The following is a 24,281-nucleotide window of genomic DNA, read 5'->3' as shown; positions in this document are numbered from 1 at the left end:
CCCTTTTGCAAGCTCAGACCCATTACCAATGATATCAGGCTGGATGGATGAAAATGAATGGATATAGCTAATAAAAGAAATAACGATTAAAACCCGACTTTTCTCGTGATTGGTGCTGAGCGGTTGGCGGGTTAACCCGACTTTTCTCGTGTCTGGCGCAGAATGAGTTAGTGTACTCTAAGTGTAATATTGACAATGTTGTTTTGAAAGGAAGATGGTAACTGTCACTCTGTGCTCAGTGATGCAGTGAGGCACAGTGATGCATTGTAAAGTCTGATGGCTGTTGGAATGAAGAACTTCCTGTGCCGTTCAGACACTCACTTGTGCTCCTCAACACACTGTGGTTGCCAAAACGGTATTTGGGTCTTTGCTAACCAATCAGATAATCTGTTGGGGAGGGGCGCTCCAGTAGCACACCACATAGCGTGCTGAGTCGCGAAGCGGTCACCCCGGGTTCGATTCCCCGACCTGGTGGCCATATGCCGCATGCTTCACCCTCTCTCCTCTGTCGGTCCTGCGTGGCCAAAAGGTCCTGCGTTGACCAAAAAAGCTGAAAATGCTATAAATAAAATCTTTAAAAAAATATATATATAATCTGTTGGGGGGTAAAGGCTTAGACATGGTCTAGAAATAGAGGGTGTATTCACTGTGCCGTCCTTTGCCGTTCATAGTCCAGACATACCAACTATTGGATCCACCAATCTCCTTTGATCAGTGTGCACGCAGAGCCATAATATTGTACGCAAATGCTTGGTCCATACAGACAGAATAATGTAGTGGTGCGTGGACATGCCTCTGTGGATGTATGCTGAGGTCCTCTATCGCATCGTTTTATTCCATGTGGAACAAACCCAACACCTTCAGCACCCATCAACACTTTCAGCATCCATCCACCCCAACACACCCAACACCTTCAGCACCCATCAACACCTTAATTGTCTGTATGCCATGTGAATGTTGTGAGTGTATAAAGTAAAGTCTGTAACTGTATTTTACGTGTTATGGACCCCAGGAAGAATAGCCACAGCACTGCTGTGGCTAATGGGGATCCAAATAAACTTAAACTTAAACACCCAACACCTTCAGCATCCATCCACCCAAACACATTGAACACCTTCAGCATCCATCCACCCAAACACACCCAACACCTTCAGCATCCATCCACCCAAACACACCCAACACCTTCAGCATACATCCACCCAAACACACCCAACACCTTTAACATCCATCAACACCTTAAAGCCCAACTTGCAGGTTAAACCCTACTGATCAATTATGGGTAGTTTACATCATTGGTATATAATTTCATTATTTATTTTTTTCCATTTGACGCCGGAAATGCCACTCAGAAATGGTTAAAAAGGTCCACGCACGAATAACATGCACGAGCAAATTAAAAAGCTTATCAGAGCTATCAGGGCCATGACGTCACGTGCAGTATCTTTCCCCTACTTCTGATCCACTACAAGGAGTTTTGACGAGTGCAGAAAGCTATTTCCTTGATCCAAATGGACGCTTTACAAGACGCAAATGGGTTTAATCGTCGGAGACTTTGATGGACCAGCTACAACTGGTTGAAACAAGGTAGTTATAATGTTTTTAATGTCGTAAAAAAAGAACTACATTTACCACTAGGCAGCCTGTTGTTCAGTACAGCAGCGCTACTGGTCTGTGGGCTGTCGCCTTATCCCCGGGTCATAGTATCAAGCTGGCTATATGGCTCTGGCTAACGTTACCCCGCTAACGTTAGCATTGTCTACTGTCGTGCATGTAAAATAGTTTTGGGAACGAGTAAAATGTGTAGGTCCTCTTCTCAGACCTGTGGGGCAAAGCACTGCTGCACACACCATTTTAAATCGGGTGATGTTAGAAGTTTCGAGAATGCTGGCTAGCAAGCTATGCGCCCCGGCATGTTGATACGATAGTAGCCCCTTTAGCTCCACTCGGTGCATCAGTGACGATAGCTATGAGCTAACTAACGCTACAAGCTCAAACACCTTATAACTACTACTATTGTCGTGTCCATAAGTTCCCTGGCATAATACTTGTGAGGACAAAGGTATACAAAGAGGAGAGAACCATTTTAAATCGGGTGATGTTAGGAGTTTCGAGAATGCTGGCTGCTAAGCTAAGCTACGTTAGCTAACTTAGCTAGCTTCTAACGGTGTATACACTATGTACAACAACACAATGATTTTCATTATTACAAATATGGTAACGTGGTTGTGGCTTTTACAAATAGTGGTTAGCTTTAGAGATGGATGCTATGATCACGGAGCAATAGTGTTGAACGGGATGTGAAACCGATACATTTTCATTCATTACTCCTCGGCTAGTAGTAGCAAGGCTCTCTGCCTGCCACTAGCTGTGTGTGACTCTCAGAGCCCCCTGGTGCCCTGCACCTCACGTGACATCAGCATTTCGATTACACGTGCACGTTATGAACCATTGATTAAAATATCCATGTGCGTGGTGATTGTGTTGGGCAGACAAAATATTTGATAAAAACGCTAAACTGGGTCAATTTCAATAATTTTCTTTTTCCTTCTTCATGAAAGTCACTGTTGGCCTAGTCCACATTGTTTATTGAACACAAATACAACCTGCAAGTTGGCCTTTAAGCATCCATCCACACCCAACACCTTCAGAATCCATCCATACATCCAAACACACCCCACACCTTCAGCATCCATCCACCCCAGCAGAGTCTCTGTATGGTATATCTATTGACTGTTTGTGCCTTACAAGTTGTTACGTGTAGTCCTCTCCTGTAACTAACTAATGTAACTGTTCCAATTCCAATAATCACATTACATTGACCTATCTAACACAAGGTTGTTGCTTGTGTTACATTCCCCTTCTGTTGTTGTGGATTCAGTATGATGTCTCTTATCTGTAATGATAACCAAAAAAATGAAACTCTTAAGCTCACAGCTTGTTTTCATCCCCTTGCCTTTATTATTATTACCTTTATTTAGCCAGATAAAACATTAAGAACAGGTTTCTTATTTACAATGGTCCAAGATGCCCCAACAGGAATACAAAAGAATTATTAAAAAAATATATTATATATTAATAATAAAATTAAAACACAGTTAACACATTGGACGCCAGATCGCTGTGGGCGTATGGCTGTAATGCGTTTGTAGTGCTAAAACTATATTAAATATTATAGCTATGGATCTAATAACAACGTCGATTGTCAGTGAGTTTCTTCCGGTCAACATGCAAAAAAACAGATAATTTTTTCATCCATACGTTTCCGTTTTCGTATAGTTCTAGAGTGATTCTGTGTAATCCCAGGAAACTTCGCCAAACAACGCTTTACTGCATTCCACTATAAATCGTGCCACTCCTCGCCTGGATCAATAATCATCCTGAAATCAACGCTAGATTATCGGTATTATGTTTCATCATCGATGCATGAAAGGGGGGGGGGGGGGGGGGGGGGGGCTGCCCTCCGTGCTTTGATCGCAACCAACGGGACACGGCACACACACACACCACAGACGCATGCTGCGATCGCAGGGAAATAAATATCGGATCAACGCAAGATTGATAATATATAGTCCTTACCTTGTCTATGATGTACTGCAAAAAGAATAATCCAATTATCTGATCGCCATTCCAAATACTGATCGCGATTGTGTGTCCAACGTTATCCACCAAAGAAAATTAACGGGGGGGCGGGGACCCTCGTCGATGCCATCCCTATAAGCGATTGTCTTGCTGGAGTGTTTAGACCCTGCCTGCACGCTGCAGCTCGGCCCAGGAAACAAACCACATCGTTTCAAATGGAGTGCAATAGCGGCCGCAAGGCGTTAGGTGGCGGTATCGGACCGTTGCGGTCTCAGACAGAGTGCCACACAGTCCTACAGCATAGCAGGATGAATTATGAATGGAAATGGCGAATAAAAGAAATAACGATCATAATAACGAGTATACTCGTTGTTGGCAGAATTCGATTGGCGGGCTATAACGAGTTGACTCGTTGTTGGCGGCCATTGTGTTAACACATTCATGGCCATTGGGGCCCATCTAATCCCACTCTATGAGGCCGGCTTTTCATTACAAGGTTTCACTGTGCCGTGAGGTTGTTTGTAGAGCTAAATCTATATTTTATATTATTGCTATGTGTCCATTGGCATTGTCAATTGACAGTATAAACATTCCCTTCAATATGCCATAAAGAAATAATTTTTTCATCAATACGTTCCCATTTTATAGCGTTGTGAATATGAACTATATACCGCAATGTTCTAGGGTAATTCCTGCAAAGCTAGTTATAGGGCGCTAAGCTAATAACGTTAAATCGATTGGCGTTTCGGCCCTACACAAGCTAGAGTTAAAAATCAAAATGCATATGATCGGTATCATGGTCCACCATGAATGCATGGAAGGGGGGGCAGGGGAAGTCGTTTCTGATTATTGATGACCAATAACGGCATTCGTTACTGCAACATCATACGTTGACCGGGTGGATGGCTATGAGAACAAGGCCTGATCAAGCTGAAATTGACGTCAAATCGATCTTACCTGTGGCCGGTTGGATTCCAAAAAGAATTTCCCAGTTATTGATCGCCATCTGGTAGATCGATATGTCCATTGGCTGATGCTATATTCCTTTACTGCAGGGGTCGGCAATTAGGTTTGGCGACGGGCCAATTTTTCCCCAAGCCATTGAATGGCGGGCCAGAACCAAAAACAATGGCTAATTTAATATGATAGTGAAAAATGTTTAACTCTGTCAAAATAAACGAGCTGCATAGGTGGCATAATAAACTGTAAATGACATATACATGCACTGAACATTATACCTTTGTCTTTTTTCCATTGTATTATAAAGCGCCTCTCTATCGGTCTATCCTACATTACGCGCGTGCAACCGTCTATCTGACGGCCACGGTTTAATGTTGAATGTTTAATGTTAAAACTATCGATTTATATGGAATTCGTTAAACTTATCCGTTGTCTTACTTATTATTATACTTATTGAATCTCAAACAAGCCTCGTCTTGTTAAATGAGACGGTCTGGTCTACGGAGGAGACTGGGGCTGACGCATCCAGATTGGGGAATCCCCAGCGATCGATTATTGACACTTCCGCTAAATATATTAATCTAGCTACTAACTGGGGAGACTGATCAATTACGGATAAAGGAATATAGTGGGGCGATCGATTGATAGTTAACCTTTTTAGATGAGGCTGCACTGGAAATGGAGCTAATGGACTTCCGAATGTCTCGTAATTCAAATACCTATAGCGCCGTCATTTCAGGAGCTTCTTCAAGCACTCTTTTTGTTTAAAGTTAATTGCATTGTTTTTGCATTGTTTTTAATTGCATTACTGTTCACATGCATGTGTGGTGCCGTCAGTCATGAGTAAAGATAAAGCTTGAATGACTTACTGAACTGGTGTTTTTATTTCATGGACTCGTGTTTCCCATTTCAGCACCACGCGCTGTCCACCTCACTTTGAGCAAGCCTATATATACGGTACATTGCACCTCACTGCTTATACCTGTTATTCACTCTCAACATGGATAAAACAAAAGTATGCATATAATAAAAATAATATGATGAAAATAAAATAAATATCATATTCTCAAAATAAACTGACGGGCCAGAAATGATTGCTGGCGGGCCAATTTCGGCCCGCGGGCCGCCTATTGCCGACCCCTGCTTTACTGCATACTGAATTCGGCATCGCAATAAGTATTCAGGCGATCGGTTGAAGGCCTCGCTTCAGGCTAACAGAAAAGCTACCCCGGAGTGAAAAAAGGTGACACCCCATCTGCACAAGGATTACTGCATTCTCGAGACAGCGCCACTACCAGGATCTGGCCGGTACTGCATTTTCCGAGTCCCAATAGGCATTTTCCAGCCAACATACAGCTCCCTGACATTGAGTAGGATATTCAAATGGAATAAAAGCTCAAATGAGTTTAACACGTATATATACTTGGTTGGCCTCCAACGGTCGGATCCCAATAACGTATATATACGTGGTTGGCCACGAAACGGTTAAGAATCATACACATAAACAAATAAACACATGCACAGCCTATGTACAAAAGAAATAAACAGGGGAGGAGTGGGGGGGGGGGGGGGGGGGAGTGTGTGAGCGTGCATGTGTATGCAAACTGATGCTTGTGTCTAGGTGAGTATGAAGATGAACGAGTGCTTGTATGTTGTGTGTGAGAGGGTGTATGGAAGTGTGAAACTGAGGTATCAGCAAGAGCAGGAGGGATCTACTAAGAGCGTGTTGAGTATATTCTTGAAGGCAGTCAGTGAAGTAAGAGCTGTAAGTTTACAGGCATAGCCCAATAAGCCTCATAAAATCATAAAATTCCCCTACTTAGCTTTTTGTATTCATCCCCTTGCCTGAGCCCCAATTTCTGTCAAAGCTGATGCTTGAAGCGTGCGCTGGCTGAGAGAGGAAAATATCTGTTATTACCCCCCCCCCCCCCCTCTCTCTATCTCTCTTTATTGGCGTAGTTAATCAAAATAATCTGCTAGTTTACAGCATCCCCTTGGCTGATTCCCCATTTCTGAAGTTTTAAGTGCAGTGGCTGAGAGGAGAAGAGGAGAAACAGCTGAATACTAAGTAGGGATGCAGCGATGTGTTCTCTTTTTTTAGGCTGATAACCGATTGTTGGACACGTGCCTATCCTCAGATAACGTAGTGGTATCACAAGTGTTCAGGGGACTTACAGCAACATTGCTTGTGATAAATAAAGAGAAGTGACAAGACATTGAAATAACCTATTCTTTACAGCAACGGCCCCTAGGTGAGTGACTTGGGTTTGCAGAATTTGGCCAGATAGACTTTTGAAATGCCTCCAATAAGCTGGTTTGCATCATTCAAATTGACAGGAGACTGGAAAATGTCTGCCACTCAGGATCCATTTTCTGTGTGTGAGATTTTATTCTTCAAAATCATTCCAAGAAATATCTCATTATTTAAACTCTTATTTAGTTTTGGGGGGGGGGGGGGGGGGGGGGGGACATGAAGCATAACTACTCATAACCCCCGAGGCATAGTATGTTTGAAACGAATGCATGACAAGTTAATGATATCACCCCTTTTAATAGAGTACGATATGACCCCTTTTAACAGAGTACGATATGACCCCTTTTAACAGAGTACGATATGACCCCTTTTAACAGAGTGCGATATGACCCCTCTTAACAGAGTGCGATATGACCCCTCTTAACAGAGTGTGATATGACCCTTTTAACAGAGTACGATAATGACCCCTTTTAACAGAGTACGATATGACCCCTTTTAACAGAGTACGATAATGACCCCTTTTAACAGAGTACGATATGACCCCTTTTAACGGAGTACGATAATGACCCCTTCTAACAGAGTTCGATATGACCCCTTGAGTACGATGATATGACCCCTTTTAACAGAGTACGATAATGACCCCTTTTAACAGAGTACGATATGACCCCTTTTAACAGAGTTCGATATGACCCCTTGAGTACGATGATATGACCCCTTTTAACGGAGTACGATAATGACCCCTTTTAACAGAGTACGATATGACCCCTTGAGTACGATGATATGACCCCTTTTAACAGTGTACGATAATGACCCCTTTTAACAGAGTACGATATGACCCCTTTTAACGGAGTACGATAATGACCCCTTTTAACAGAGTTCGATATGACCCCTTGAGTACGATGATATGACCCCTTTTAACAGAGTACGATAATGACCCCTTTTAACAGAGTACGATAATGACCCCTTTTAACAGAGTTCGATATGACCCCTTGAGTATGATGATATGACCCCTTTTAACGGAGTACGATAATGACGCCTTTTAACAGAGTTCGATATGACCCCTTGAGTACGATGATATGACCCCTTTTAACAGTGTACGATAATGACCCTTTTAACAGAACAGAGCATCCTTTTCCCCCTCTCCATTTCCCCCATCGCCCTCCCTCCCTAAACACCTGACAGCCAGCCGCTTTGTGTCCGCAGCGCTGACTCCTTCCCCTGTGGCGGTGGGGTGTGTCTGCCCCTGCCTCCCAGCTCTGCGTAGGTGGACACCTGCTTGTGAGTAAACCAGCGAGCATGCGGTGTGGCGGCAGATAAAAGGGAGCGTGCCTGACGGATGCTCATAACTGCGTGTTCCCATCCGCCTTTCCTGTGCTGTGAGACAAAGAGCGGGGCTGACATGCAGTGCAAACTAAGCATTGTGCCTAACAGTACCGTAATCATTAGAGGTAATATAGACCCATATGAGATTTCCTTTGGCACCAATTTCTGTTGATTTGAGTTTATGTCCTTTTGTATCTATTATGTCTTAATGCATGAAGCTGTGTCTTTTACATGATTCACCGAAAACCAAATACTAATGGCCCTGGTTGTGTGTGGCAATTAAAGTTCTATTCTATATCAATATTTACGAAGGAGCTTATTTTCTGATAACCAGTATATCTGCCGAAGGATTCTTTTTTAAGGCTGTATGGAAAATCGAAAGTTCCTACATATACATTAAATGTTTGATTTAGAAAAGTCAGTAATGATTGAACTTAAAGCAAAATTGTATTTGAGGTTTGAGCTAAACATCATTCCTTTAACCATAAACGAATAAGAAAAGGATTTCAGCCTTATGCTTGCTATGCTTAAAGCTCCAATCTGTGATCGCTGGAGAAACGCTCCATACGATTCAGCCCCAGCTCTCATTTGTCTTCTTTACATGGAGGGTTTTCTTCCTGGCAATGAGCCAATATGTTAGCGAGGCGAAGAGGGCTAACTACAGGTATCTGTGATAATAGCAACAGGTGCATATACCCAACTTAGGGATGGGTACCGAATCCGGTACTTTTAAGGGTATCGACTAGGGTGTAACGGTACACAAAAACCACGGTACGGTACATACCTCGGTTTTCAAGTCAAGGTTCGGTACGGTTTCGGTACAGTGGGGGAAAGTTTGGCTTTCCATGTTCCACTCAGGGGTGATGTAGTGTGCAGTAACTAATTGTACTTGTAGGGCTGTCAACGAATATTCTATATTGAAATTAATAATCGACTTGTAAATTATATTAGATTGTGAAAAAACAGCCTGCGGTGGGCGGTCATGTTTGATTGATTGATTGATTGAAAACTTTATTAACAGATTGCAGAATGGGTACAATACAGTGTACAGCTCAATACACACAATTGTTAAGGGGATGCAGACCAGAGAAAGACTTTCGTCTTGTTTACATCAGGGTCCCCCATTTTCAATTCATCAGGACATATATGACATACATGACATACAGATATACAGTTCTGCTACATCTATACATTTATGACATACCAGATTTGCAAATACAGTACTGTTTGTGATACAAAAAGAGTAGTTAACATACCGTTGTATTCATTCGGTACACTACACAGACGTACGGTACGGTACACACTGAAACTTGCTCGGTACGGATATGTGTACCTTTACACCCCTAGTATCGACCCAATCACGTCGGTACTACCGAGTACTGATTCACGTGAGATCCACCGGTGCCACATTTCGGTAATGCAAAAATAAAATTAAGTGTGCCACACGTTCACGTCAACGTTCATGCGCACAATACACGCTTACCTAGGATTTGACTTGATTCAACAACAAAGCAGTCGGGGCAATGGCAAGCCGAAAACGGTCGCAAGTGTGGTTACACTTTACAAAGCTAGATGCAGACAACACTCGCTGCAATATTATATATTATACACTACCGTTCAAAGTTTGGGGTCACCCAGACAATTTCGTGTTTTCCATGAAAACTCACACTTTTATTTATCAAATGAGTTGCAAAATGAAGAGAAAATATAGTCAAGACATTGACAAGGTTAGAAATAATGATTTTTATTTTGAAATAATAATTTTGTCCTTCAAACTTTGCTTTCGTTAAATAATGCTCCCTTTGCAGCAATTACAGCAATGCAGACCTTTGGCATTCTAGCTGTTAATTTGTTGAGGGAATCTGAAGAAATTTCACCCCACGCTTCCTGAAGTTGGATTGGCTTGAAGTGCCTTCTTGCGTACCATACGGTCAAGCTGCTCCCACAACAGCTCAATGGGATTGAGATCTGGTGACTGCACTGGCCACTCCATTACAGACAGAATACCACCTGCCTGCTTCTTCCCTAAATAGTTCTTGCATCATGTGGAGGTGTGCTTTGGGTCATTGTCCTGTTGTAGGAGGACATTGGCTCCAACCAAGCGCTGTCCACAGGGTATGGCATGGTGTTGCAAAATTAAGTGATAGCCTTTCTTATTCAAAATCCCCTTTATCTTGTACAAATCTCCCACTTTACCAGCACCAAAGCAGCCCCACTGTTAGATCCTGATCAATCTGGCCAGTATCACGTCTTCTTGTGTTATCCTCTCTCCATCCAATTCCTCTGCGTTGTGTAATTTTAATGGTCCTGACGTCTCAGATACTGGCTGAGATAATCCTTATCTCTCCCCGTTAGTGCAATCCGCAAACCATAATAATTCTCCACCTTCGTAAGAATTCGACACTTTGACACCGCGTAATACCTTATAAGGAGAAGAGTTGTTTATTGATATAAACAGAAGCCTCAGCCCAGATGTTATCCGATTGTATTTTCATTGCTATCGTCTCTGCTGTTATTCAGTCCAATAGTGGTCAGGCCTGGTCGTTAGCCTGAACCATCCTCGTGTTAGCCGAAGCTAATGATGATGTGTCATTCTCCCCCCCCCCCCCCCTCCGTGATGAGAGGAGAGAGAGTCTCTTCTGGTTTCTTCCCTCTTAGTCTCAGTCAGATTTTAGTCTGCTCTACCCGGAACCACTGTCAGCTTTATAGGATCTTCGTCATAGCTATGATAGCCCACCCCTTTCTGGTTGTCATGTGCCGCGCTGTCATGACAACTGCTAATAACTTTTCACACATTAAAATGCAGTTTCTACTGTTTCATTAAGATGAACCCCTCTCCCTCACTCTGGGCCCACACTCGCTATCAGTGTTGTGTCTTAGATCTGAATTCAAAACAAACACCCTCCTAACGCGGCCTGTGCCTGTGAAACCACTGGTTCCACCACCGTCTAACCCGTGATGATAATGGTATTACCCTCTTAAAGCGTCTCTTTATATCAGTCTATAAACCAAATATACATTGAAAAAACACAGTTTTCTCTCAATCCCCCCTTGATTCTTATCACCCCTTCAGAATCATAAATCATTATTTGGTTTTTCAATTAATTATCCCAAAAATAGACTGTGGTTGAAGCAAACCAACCTCATCTCTTGTGCACAAGAAATGAAGACGGCCCGCGGTCAACCCAGTGATCTTGCTGGCTGATGTCCGTTTGCGCCCCCCTTCGTGCACAAAGGGAACCGAAACAGATCACCAAAACCAACAACATCCAACGACTCATAACAATTAGGGCCCCCCTGTCTGCTCCCAATAATTATATCCTGTTGTTTTACTGTTTTCCCTCTTATCTACCTTCTATATATATATCCTTCTATACATATATCTTATATATGAATCCTCCATTTATATCTCATACTCCTAATCAATGAACACAGGACTTCTCGCTGTTGTCTCGTCTCTCGATCTCCTGATTGACTCTGAAAGGAAGTCCCTGTTTGTCCATGATTCACCCCCCGTGCTCTGTTGTTTCAAAACGCTCTCTAAACAGCGTCTCCGCAGGAAAGCCCCCCTCCGATGTCCGCCTCGTTCTCCCCTGGGCAACACCGCCTGCGACCGCTGGACTTCGCCCCATCGGCCGTCTCCGCCCCGTTGGCCGTCTCCGCCCCGTTGGCCGTCTCCGCCCCCGTCGGTCATCTTGGTTGAGGCTCATCTGCACCGCCGTCGGCCCTCTCCAGACTCTGAAAGCAGAAACACCACGCCGGCAGTTTTTCTGTACACTCGACCCTGTGTTTTCTATTAGTCTACCGTGGCTTTGGGCCTGCAGCTCGTTCCATGGAGTTATCTCCAGTTCTCTATATATTTTTCCTCTCAAACCCCTGCCATGGCCACGCCCTTTCAGACTGTTGGACGGTGTGAGTGTCCTACAGCCCATGGCGCTATTTGTTCTCTATTAGTCCCCCACCTTCTCAACACCCATATCTATCCTACAGGGCTGTTCCCTGTTTGTTGTCTTCCGGCGTGACACCCGCAGCTAACCGATTCCCACTTCCGTCGCCCTATCTGTTCATCCCAGGTTGACCCCCAGCGCGCGCCAGTTCTTCTGGTGACGTGTCTTCTGAAGACTCTGCCTATTTATTAGGTGTGAGAAGGCCCCACTGGAGATCGAACTCCCTCTTATTTCATAATTAAACTTATTTAATTAACCGCATCTCATCTCTCTGTGCAATTCTTATTTAACCCATTCAATAATTAAACTATTTAATTAACCTGTATATCGATATTATTATTATGATAATAACATCCAACCGAGCATCGCTCTAACATACAACAGAGCAGGTTGGTTCCCTGCCCCTAACTCACATACACATACTCATACTATTATCTAACATACAACAGAGCTGTCCGTTGCTCTACCCTATACGGGGCTGTTTCTGTCGCCCTGGAGCTGTCCCGTCGCTCTATACTACACGGGCTGTTTACGTCGCCCTGGAGCAGTCCGTTGCTCTATTCTACACGGAGCAGTCCGTTGCTCTGGAGCGGTCCGTTGCTCTATTCTACACTTTGAGTTCCTTTACAAAGTTCTCACATACACCACCGTGTATACACACAAGCAGTTGGTAATTTGAAAAAATTAAACTCCTTAATTAAATTAAACTCTAAATATTCCCCTATGGGTAATTGAAACTCCCCAGCACTACCCCCCCCTCCGCCACTAGGTGGCGACCTACTCCTCCTCCATTTGCCTGTATTATCCCACTGGCCCCCCTAGATGGCGGCCAAACTCAGTCTAGAGGATTGTAGCTGACTTCCTGTGTCACTTCCTGGTTCTAATCTCCTCTTGGCTCTGCGGCCATTTTGTCTGCTCAATTTCGTTGACATTTCCTCTCATCTTATCTCGCCCATCCTCCTCGTGGCCCTTTGCGGCCATCTTGTCTCTGTGCCTTTTTTCCTTTTTTTTCCACTGTCCCTTTAATGCCTCAAACATTCTCTCGCTACCGACCACACCCGTAACGTTTGTTCACTGCTCCCTTCACGTCACAGTCCCGCTTCCTGTGTTTTGAACAGTAATCAACTAAATACGATGTTGCCCCTTTAATTCCACTAGACATCTCCCCTTTGCCTCCCTTCTCATCTCCTACACAGTGGCTTCTGTGCTCTGTAGATAAGACTCGATTTCCAAAACAAAAACCGTGCCGCTCTGCCTGTCCCAAAACACACTATTACAGCTGGCGTTCTCTCTGTCGCTACTTATTTACGGATGCACTATCTGTTCGTTTTTATTTGGCTTAAAAGATCAAAACAACCGTGTGTGCACAATGAACTCGCATCTTTCTCCGGAGCGCTGTTTCTCCTACAGCGCTGGTTCGCCTCCTGACCGCTCGACTCGCCGCCCAGGGCTGGCCGGCCTTGCTCGATCATGATTCTCCCACACACGATGACTGTTGTTCACTGTGAGCCCATTATTGAAAAAGTCTTTTTCCGTTGTTCTTATCTCTTGCAAATCCGGCTGTCATCGGCAACCAACTGTTAGATCCTGATCAATCTGGCCAGTATCACGTCTTCTTGTGTTATCCTCTCTCCATCCAATTCCTCTACGTTGTGTAATTTTAATGGTCCTGACGTCTCAGATACTGGCTGAGATAATCCTTATCTCTCCCCGTTAGTGCAATCCGCAAACCATAATAATTCTCCACCTTCGTAAGAATTCGACACTTTGACACAGCGTAATACCTTATAAGGAGAAGAGTTGTTTATTGATATAAACAGAAGCCTCAGCCCAGATGTTATCCGATTGTATTTTCATTGCTATCGTCTCTGCTGTTATTCAGTCCAATAGTGGTCAGGCCTGGTCGTTAGCCTGAACCCTCCTCGTGTTAGCCGAAGCTAATGTGATGATGTGTCATTCTCCCCCCCCCCCCCCCCCCCCCCCCCCCCCCTTCGTGATGAGAGGAGAGAGAGTCTCTTCTGGTTTCTTCCCTCTTAGTCTTAGTCAGATTTTAGTCTGCCCTACCCGGACACTGTCAGCTTTATAGGATCTTCGTCATAGCTATGATAGCCCACCCCTTTCTGGTTGTCATGTGCCGCGCTGTCATGACAACTGCTAATAACCGTTCACACATTAAAATGCAGTTTCTACTGTTTCATTAAGATGAACCCCTCTCCCTCGCTCTGGGCCCACACTCGCTATCAGTGTTGTGTCTTAGATCGGAATTCAAAACAAACACCCTCCTAACGCGGCCTGTGCCTGTGAAACCACTGGTTCCACCACCGTCTAACCCGTGATGATAATGGTATTACCCTCTTAAAGCGTCTCTTTATATCAGTCTATAAACCAAATATACATTGAAAAAACACAGTTTTCTCTCACCCAGACCATCACATTACCCCCACCATGCTTAAGCGATGGTGTCAGGCACTCTTCCATCAGGGTGGGGGGTCAGACCTCCAACACCATCACCCTGAGCATCGGGTCCCCCCAGGGCTGTGTTCTGAGCCCCTTGCTGTACTCACTCTACACACACGACTGTGTGGCCAAGTTCAGCTCCAACTCCATAGTGAAGTTCGCAGACGACACGGTGGTGGTGGGGCTGATCTCGGACAACGACGAGAAGGCCTACCGGGAGGAGGTTGAGGTACTGGAACGCTGGTGCCAGGACAACAGCCTGCTCCTGAACATTGGTAAAACCAAGGAGCTGATCGTGGATTATAGGAGAGGACAGCAGGAGACGCACACACCACTGATGATTAACGGGGCTACCGTGGACAGGGTGAGCAGCTTTAAGTACCTGGGGGTCCACATCTCAGAGGACCTGACATGGTCAACACACATAGACACAGTAGTAAAGAAGGCGAAACAGCGTCTCTACCACCTGAGACAGTTAAGGAAGTTCAGAGTATCGGGGAAGATACTCCAGTCCTTCTACTCAGGAGCTGTAGAGAGCATCCTGACCGGAAACATCACTGCCTGGTATGGAAACAGCACGGCACAGGACAAGAAGGCCCTACAGAGAGTGGTGCGCTCAGCCGAGCGTACCACGGGTATTGCACTACCCCCCCTGCAGGTTCTATACAACAAGAGGTGCAAATCCAGAGCCTGCAGGATAATGAAAGACCCTCACCACCCCAATAACAGCCTGTTTCAGCTGCTGAGGTCAGGCAGACGCCTGCGAACCCCAGCTACTAGGACAGAGCGGCTTAGGCTCAGCTTCTTCCCCCAGGCCATCAGAGCCATGAACAATGAACATTGAGTGCTCAGAACATTGAACTATCCACACACAAGCACACATGAACACACACACGACACGCACGCTGTGCACGCTCACACACGAGCAGCCACTTAACACTTTAACATGAGCGGGCACACACTCATGTCGCACACACGCACACTTATGGCCAAAGGAAAGGACACTTTAAATTAGAATAACAGGAACAGTGTATTGCACTACCAAAGCTAACTAGCATGTCCCATATGCTCTGTAAATAACTATGTACAGATACCGAGATGTCACTCCATGTTACCTGTTACCTGTTTACTGCACAATGTTGTTTTTTCATTTTTTGATTCTATTATATGTTGTACCACTGTATTGCACATCGTTGCGGGCAAGACCACCCGCATTTCATTGTATACCTGTATGCCGTGACAATTAAAACTCTTGACTTGACTTGACTTGATCATCTTTTCATTTGTTCTGCATCTCACAAATGTTCTTCAGTGTGATCCAAACACCTCAAACTTCGATTAGTCTGTCCATAACACTTCTTTCTAATCTTCCTCTGTCCAATGTCTCTGTTATTTTGCCCATATTAATCTTTTCCTTTTATAGGCCAGTCTCCGATATGGCTTTTTCTTTGCCACTCTGCCTAGAAGGCCAGCACCCAGAGTCGCCTCTTCACTGTAGACGTTGACACTGGCGTTTTGCGGGTACTATTTAATGAAGCTGCCAGTTCAGGACCTGTGAGGCGTCTTATTTCTCAAACTAGAAACTCTAATGTACTTGTCTTCTTGCTCAGTTGTGCACTGGGGCCTCCCACTTCTCTTTCTACTCTGATTAGAGCCTGTTTGCGCTGTTCTCTGAAGGGAGTAGTACACTGTTGTAGGAAATGTTCAGTTTCTTGGCAATTTCTCACATGGAATAGCCTTAATTTCTATAAGAACAAGAATAGACTGTCGAGTTTCATATGAAAGTTCTCTTTTTCTGGCCATTTTGAGAGTATAATCAAACCCACAAATGGGATGCTCCAGATACTCAACTAGCTCAAAGGAAGGCCAGTTTTATAGCTTCTCTAACCAGCAAACCCGTTTTCAGCTGTGCTAACGTAATTGCACAAGGGGTTTCAAGGTTTTTCGAATCATCCATTCGCTTTCTAACGCGATTAGCAAACACAATGTACCATTAGAATACTGGAGTGAGGGCGGCTAAGTGGCGCAGTGGGCAAGGCACTCGCCACTAACGCAGGAGATGCTGGGTTCGAGCCCAGCTCTCTGCGTTGCTACCGGCTTGGCTGGTCGTTCATACTAACACAATTGGCAGTGTTAGGGGTGGGAAAGCCGGTGGGTGGGGATTGGACGTTGTGGACAGCGACTCCTACAGGTCGGTTGGTGCGCCTGTACAGCAGAATCAGGAAGTATCGGGGCAGCGTGAGCCTCCCACGCGTTACTCCTCGCCACTGAGAGATTGCGCTGTTTAGGTGAAAAGATGCGACAGCTGCCTCCTCGTGTACCGGAGGGGACACGTGATGCAAGGCTTGGTCCTCACTGCAGCAGCCCAGTGGGAGGCATAGTCTAGCAACGTTCGAGACAGGGGAGGGAGAATTGAAGGGAGAATTGGCGAGGCGAAAATTGGGATGGGAGAAAAATAGAAAAATGAGAAAAAGTGGATAAAAAAAAAAGAACACTGGAGTGATGGTTGCTGGAAATGGGCCTCTATACACCTATGTAGATATTCCATTATCCCATTCCATGCCAATCACGATGATAGTCGCGTTAACTCGCCATCGCTTGCATGCCAATCACGAGTATAGTCGGGTTTTAATCGTTATTTCTTTTATTAGCGATATCCATTCATTTTCATCCATCCAACCTGATGTTATCGTTGGGAATGGGTCTGAGCTCGCAAAAGGGCAAATACCGCCGCCTATCGTCTCCCGGATGGTATTGCACATCATTGGATTGGATAGGCTGGGTATGTGCATCAGAAAAAAAACTCCGGTCCGGGTTTCCCTTCTCGGGCATGCAGCTGGATACTATTGCATTGACTGGGGGGACTGGAAGCAGCTTGGATTATGTGTTTTGGACTATAACGTTGGATCAATGGACGCAATCGATATTTGGAATGGCGATCAGGAATTGGATTAATCTTTTTGCATGACATCAGATGTGAGGTAAGGCCTTTATGTTACGAATCTTGGGGTAATCAGATGTTCCTTTCTCCGCCATCGGAGCGTGTGTGAGCTTAGCGTCGACCGAAGTACGGAGAAGCGATTTTTCAGAGCCCGCTTCTCTTCGTGCATGAGGACACATATACTATCGATAATCTAGTGTTTATTTGAAAACGATTTATAAATCAAGCGACAAATGGCACGCTTTCGAAGGAAATACATTTAAGCTCGATTTGCTGGAGTTTATTGAGATGAGACAGAACGCCCTAGAAATATATTGATATTCATCACGGTATAAAATGGAAATGTACAGTATGTATGAAAAAATTATCTGTTTCGTGCATGTTGACTGGAAGCAACTCATTGACGATCACTGGGTTATTTAGATCTATTGCTATTATATTTGATATGTTTTATGCACTCACAAATAAGTCCTATTCTCCATTGGATATAGCGTTGGCATGGAAGGGCCATCAGCAGAGGGCGCTGTTGACCCGGAATGAGTTAAAAACCAGACGTTTGCAGCTAGAATAGTCATTTACTACATTAACAATGTATAGAGTGTATTTCAGATTAATTTAATGTTATCTTCATTGAAAAAAAACAGTGCTTTTCTTTAAAAAATAGGGACATTTCGAAGTGACTCCAAACTTTTTAACGGTAGTGTATATATTAACAAATTGTTCTAAATAGATAATTATGATAAGTTTGGACCGGAAAAAGGTACCGTTGGTTACCGGAAAAAGGTACCGTTGGGTACCGCTATCGATTCACAGGTACCGGTATCGGTTCAAATGTGAATGGTACCCAACCCTATCCCAACTATCTGATAATGGTAACAAAAATTTGTTTGCGACTACAGAGTGTATTGACTATAAACAGTTATACATTTGTCAGTACCTCCCCCGGCAGAATATCAAGACACCTGTGTTGACATTCTGGAGCATCTGTTTCTTTGTTTTTGAGCTCCAGAAATCTGAGATTCAGGCTTTAAAATAAGTACGTCGTCAGATCAACATGTCTAGGCATGTTCCATTAGAACAAATATATGGTACATATTATGGTTTTGCCTTGTCTTTTGTATGAGTTTGGCAGTCTGAAATGTTATTTAGGTGCTGTGGGGGAAAATGACATACTGTAGATCCTCCTATCGGCCATTTGGCCAGGGTTTGAAGTCTTCGGATGAACATCTGGCGGGCTGTCACAGAGCAACAAGAACATTATTAGGAGGACTGTGGCATCCAGGCTCTGTGGGCAGCCATGAAGGGGATCTCAAGGACTGTGTGACAACGGTATGAACAAAGCTGCTCTTAATTACCGGAGACCCAACCCAGATACAAAGATACAAAGTCCTGCGGTTCAGCCAGAACAGAACGCGAGCCATCAGACTCCTGAACAACTGCTAAAGACTTTTTTTCCCCCTCTTGTATATGGATGAATATTTGTCTGTGGTGTCTATGTAATATGCCTATATGTCCTGGGCTATGTTATTTGCGTGCTGACCTCTCCTAAAGTAATTTCCATGGAAATGGATAATGAAATGTGTCATATCGTGCCTAAACAAGCTGTTCACAATTATTGCAGTTTGTGTTGTCGCATGCGCGGGTTGACAATCAATTAGCTGTGCTTTTTGGAGCAAGGAACATTGCTTAAATCATGTACTGCCCAGTTTTGTAAAACTATTTTACTTGGGTGTGGGGTAGCCAGGCAGGGAAATAAGTAAGGGATAATGTATAGCTACGAGGTCATTGTCGCAAAATAATTGACCGACACAGAGTTTAGAACACAGAGGCGCCTCGCCGAGGTGTTCTTTAAACGTAGTGAAGGTCATTTATTTTGCGACAATGACAGAGTATAGGCTATACATTATCCCGCTTATTACATGGCTAACTTACTAACAATATACCTAATTCATTTTACACCATCGACAAGACGAGATCAAATGCAGACGCAGTTCTGTTCCGGCAGCCGGCAGGTCTGAGGTCTGATTGCACTGATGACTGAGTGCAGCTGTGCATATGCTGAGCAGCTTTCATGACTGCGATCTGTGTGTCAGTGGGCTTGATTGGTCCAGCTGCGCACAGCGGTCATTATTGCTCGGCAGAGGTCCGTTATAGAGTAATAACGGACCTCTGACGAGCGCTATTGACCAATCACAATCAAGCATTTCGGCGAATGTTAAAACGCCATATAATAAATAATTTATAACATAGTTTTATAAAACTGTGTGCTGTACCTTCCAAAATGGTGTGTTCCCTCATCGTTGTCAGTGTAAGGATGCAGCCCAATTACACTGTGATGTGACATGTTTTTGAATGTAATTTCTTCTGAGAGAATTGTCATGATCTGACTTTTATTCCAAATGGTCTATTTTTATTGTTTAATTGGTTAATTTTTTAAATTATGTCTATCCGATTAAATAAATACATATCACTGATGATTGTCTTTCTTAAAGGTCCCATGTCTTATAAATTGCATTTTCCAGTGTTTAGCATTGTTTTCTAGCAACGTGGGGTTGTATCAATGGGGTCTGTGTCTCTAATTCTCATTTTGGCTCATCAGTCCAGTCTCGAGTTCACGAGATCCTCCCTCACTGAACTAGCCATTCTGATTTGACTCTCTTGCTGACGTGAATAAGGCACTGGTTGTAGTCACCGCCCAAAATCAACAATTCGCTCAACAACAGAGCGAGTGGAAATACTGACACTTCCTCAAACGGGTTGACGTGCGCGGGTGCCGACAGAGAGAATCAACAATTCGCTCAACAACGGAGCAGTGGGAATAATGTGGAAGCGGTCTCCCTGTCCCTGACTCTCTCCACGGTCTACCTGCATTTTACACACAATCGCAGTCGAGCCGCTCACACAGCGCACACGGGCGCACGGAGCGATGTATCCTCTCTCTCTCTCTCTCGCTTGCTCGTTCTCTCTCTCGCTCTCTCTCTCTCTCGTATACATGTATCACGCTGTGTTGGTGACTGTCACTCAAAGCGCTTATGGGCGGAGCCCAGCCCAAAACAGCTTGAAATCTTGAAGTGGAAAAATTCTGCTTTAGAGTACACAAAACAATGAATACAAAAAAAAAAAAATTACTTACAGATGTGTTCCATAGACTCACAGGAATTGTGTAACATTGCCCAAATAGTGAAAGGAATAGCAAAACATGGGACCTTTAAAACCACATGCCGTTGTATGGATCCATAACAATATACCCCCCAGCCCTGGCCTGCCCTCCACCCTGGCTCTGCAATGCACACCACCTCGCGGCAATAGGAGGCTCATCTTTGACCCCTTTGCGTCGATTTGCGTGCGGTCTCAACGCCGAGAGGGACGGCGTGGCTCTTGGTCAAATCCATAAATATCCGGGTTGGGTGTCAGAAGAAGGCTAAGTAGTCAAGCCCACAGGGGGAGGATGTTCCACATTAGGGGAACGGGGTCAGCAGAGGTCCTAATTCCGCCGGGAGGGGGGTCGCACCGCGGTGAAGTGTTTTACACTGAACTACGGCCTCCCCGTCAGACTAACTAGGTATCAGCCAGAGTCTCCGGTTGCACCCCAAGGTGACACTTATATTCTTAAGGGTCCTCGGTTGACTTTCTCCCGAGAGCGTTGGAGGCCAAGAAGCCATGCGCTCGGGGTTCTTGTACGTTTGCAGCCGTTTCTTTTAAAAGAAAAATCAGAAACAATGTATGATTCAATACAGGCTTTCTTTGTTTCGCAGACGAAGAATACACACACACACACGCACACGCACACACACGCACACACAAGAAGTCTGCCACTCACTATAGCCACAGTCTGCTATTCCAAAGCATCAGGATAAAAACCACTATGGGTGTAATGATTTGGAGAGCAAAGCCTTTGCCTCAAGCAGTGTTCTGATGAAGTTTGAGAACTTGAAACCACTGGAGTGTGCCGCCTTGAAGCCTTTTCTCTTACTGCAATGGTTCCTTCCCTTTCCCTCCTGAAATTAAATTGGGCAATGTGGGGATTAGGAAATTAGGTGTCCTAAGTAATTTGTTTTTTTATATATATATATATATATAGTCATAGTAACCATACACACATACCACACCACATTGTATATTTATATTATACACATAATTGCAACATGCTCATAGCTGCCTCCAAACCGAAACATGTTCGTAAACATAGACACGGATGTAAATGTAAAAATGTGACATGGAGGGCTGGAAGGTACACCAAATACCCAGACACAAATAATGGATCCTCATCACACACCAACATCAACAATATACACGCATCAGAAAGCCATACCTGTACATTTTAACTCGATCCAAACAGTGTTCCCTGCAATTTTTCATCTTATAATTGATTGCCGTTAGAGTGTACACTTTGAGCTTTGGTGTGTTGATGTAGTTAATTGAAACTGGCTGATTAACAAGCATGGTATTATATCCGATCCGCTCAACAGAAGTTAACCTCCATATTGAACAGATCATCTACTTAATCCCTGCTTCTTCTTTTTTTGTGTCCTGCAGCAAAGGATGATGGGAGCGTGGCCGTCGCCCTGGGTTACACGTCACACCTGATCCTGATGATCTCCTGCTTCCTGCAGATCCCTCTCAGATACCCTGTCATTCACAAGGGCTCACGGTCCTCCATCAAGGACACGATCACCGACAAGCTCACAGAGAAGGAGAGAGAGTGAGTAGTTTGTCATGAGGTTTCTTTCTTTCTTTCTTTCTTTCTTTCTTTCTTTCTTTCTTTCTTTCTTTCTTTCTTTCTTTCTTTCTTTCTTTCTTTCTTTCTTTCTTTCTTTCTTTCTTTCTTTCTTTCTTTCTTTCTTTCTTTCTTTCTTTCTTTCTTTCTTTCTTTCTTTCTTTCTTTCTTTCTTTCTTTCTTTCTTTCTTTCTTTCTTTCTTTCTTTTTTTCTTTTTTTCTTTTTTTCTTTTTTTCTTCCTTTCTGAAGAGGTGCTCAGTCATGTCACTCAGGACTCTAGAGCTGCGGTGAGAGTGTTGCTGATCAGCCCTCTTTCTCATCCGATTGAACCGGTAACCAAAACAATAATGAACAGGAAATATTTGTTAAGATATAGTACCACCATTTCCTGAATTGGGTAATTCAAGAATAAAGGTCTAGTGTATTTCAAGTGTTGTTTTATTTGTCACATAATATGCTTGGTTCTGTATGAGCCCCCTCAGATTGTGCTTCATGCAGTAAAAAGAATAAAGGCCAAACACTATACAGAATATACAAACTAAAGTACAACTCTGATAAGTGAAGTCCAAAATGCAAACAATAAAGTACAAATGCAAGCTTTTAAAAATGCAAAACATGCATGAATGAGGTAGGGATGTTATGCAAATATTTTTGTAATAAATACATACAAATATGGTGTAGTGTTGAAAGTGTTTAAAGTGTCTAAAGTGAATGTTACGGTGAGTGTTTAAAGTCAGTGTGTGGATGTGTGTTTATTTTATTCCTACCTATTTTATTACAACTCTGATAATCAATACTGGAACCACATAGAATAACTTTGTACTGCTATACAGAACTAGAACCTGGGAGGTTGTTGTTCCTCTCAAGGCAGTATGTTGGCTATTATGTGTTTAAGTCTTTGAGGGACATATCCAAGCTTTTGAGCTCTTGCCAGTTCAGATAGTGAACGAGGGAGTGTTAAAACATATTACGTTTAGTCTCAGCCACGGAAAAGCTTGTACTTGCATGTTTTTGAAGGTGTGCCAAGTTTTTGGCTGATAGACCGAAGATGGCATCCTTAATTGAAAACAGTTGATGAAATGACTAGAATAGTCCTTAAGTATTCAGTATGTCCTAAAGACCCTCACAATCTCTTGAAACAATGCTTTAATCAAAAGAACAGGCACATTGGAACTATTTTCTGAGAAGGGCTGCTGGGTTAGATCACAAATTTTACACAGCAGTGCTGAACGCAGTAGACTTAGCCTTGAATGAGACCTGAAGCTTTAATCACACGCCACACAAATAACACTTGTTTCATAAGGATTTAATATATGCCTGATGCATATTCAACAGAGTTACATTAATGGCATTACATTTATGGGAACATTTATAAAAATGTAGGTGCAATAAAGTGAAGCTGATGAAGCTGATGAAGCTGATGTGCCATTTTTTAACAGCACATAGTACACCACAAAATGTCCACAACTCAACTAGGGCTGTCTTAAATACTTCGAAGCTTCGAAGCTTCGTTCGATGGCACAAGCTTCGAACATTACAAAAAAATCAAAGTTAAAAAAAAATTTAATAAAAAATTTAAAAAAATATTGTTAAATTTTTTTTTTACTTCGATTTTTGTGTGTGTGCGCATGGGGCCATTGGGTGGGGCCGGGGGACAAATACACTGGAGGAAAGTAACCCAGCTCAGCACTGCCCAAATTATATCATCACTATTGCCTGTTTGAAGGATATCATCCTCAAACACATATACACCTACATGCCTTGTAGAATTCCACACATAAGAAAGAAAGATACTGGGATGAATAAACAAAATAGGAAATAAAATGTAGAAAATGCATGCAATACATAAATAAATATGAATCTCCATATATGAAATAGAACATTTAGATAAGGTGGTACTGAGATGTTTTGGTGAGTTCTTTGTTTTTTTGTGGAAGTAGCCCTTCTTAAAAATGCATGAACATTCACTGATAATTGGTCTGTAGTGGAGTCTACAAGGTCTACATTGCCGGACCATGTAGAATCCGGACCTTGTACACTGACATAATTATGTGCATAGTTTAGTCTACACAGGCTGTAACTGAGGGGTACAATTCCCTGAC

General features: G+C 43.5%; 1 protein-coding gene across 1 annotated transcript in view; it reads left to right on the top strand.

The window, feature by feature from the left end:
- Window positions 1–24,281, top strand: part of uvrag (UV radiation resistance associated gene) — a 424,373-nt gene that overhangs the window by 196,836 nt on the left and 203,256 nt on the right. Inside the window, exon 9 of the mRNA XM_084319596.1 lies at window positions 21,998–22,163. Coding sequence (XP_084175722.1) covers window positions 21,998–22,163 — 166 coding nt within the window. The remainder of the gene's footprint in view (window positions 1–21,997; window positions 22,164–24,281) is intronic.

This window comes from Notolepis coatsorum, assembly GCF_963971535.1.
Source record: "Notolepis coatsorum genome assembly, chromosome: 8".
NCBI classification, from domain to species: Eukaryota; Metazoa; Chordata; class Actinopteri; order Aulopiformes; family Paralepididae; genus Notolepis; species Notolepis coatsorum.
This window is presented reverse-complemented; position numbering and strand designations above follow the sequence as displayed.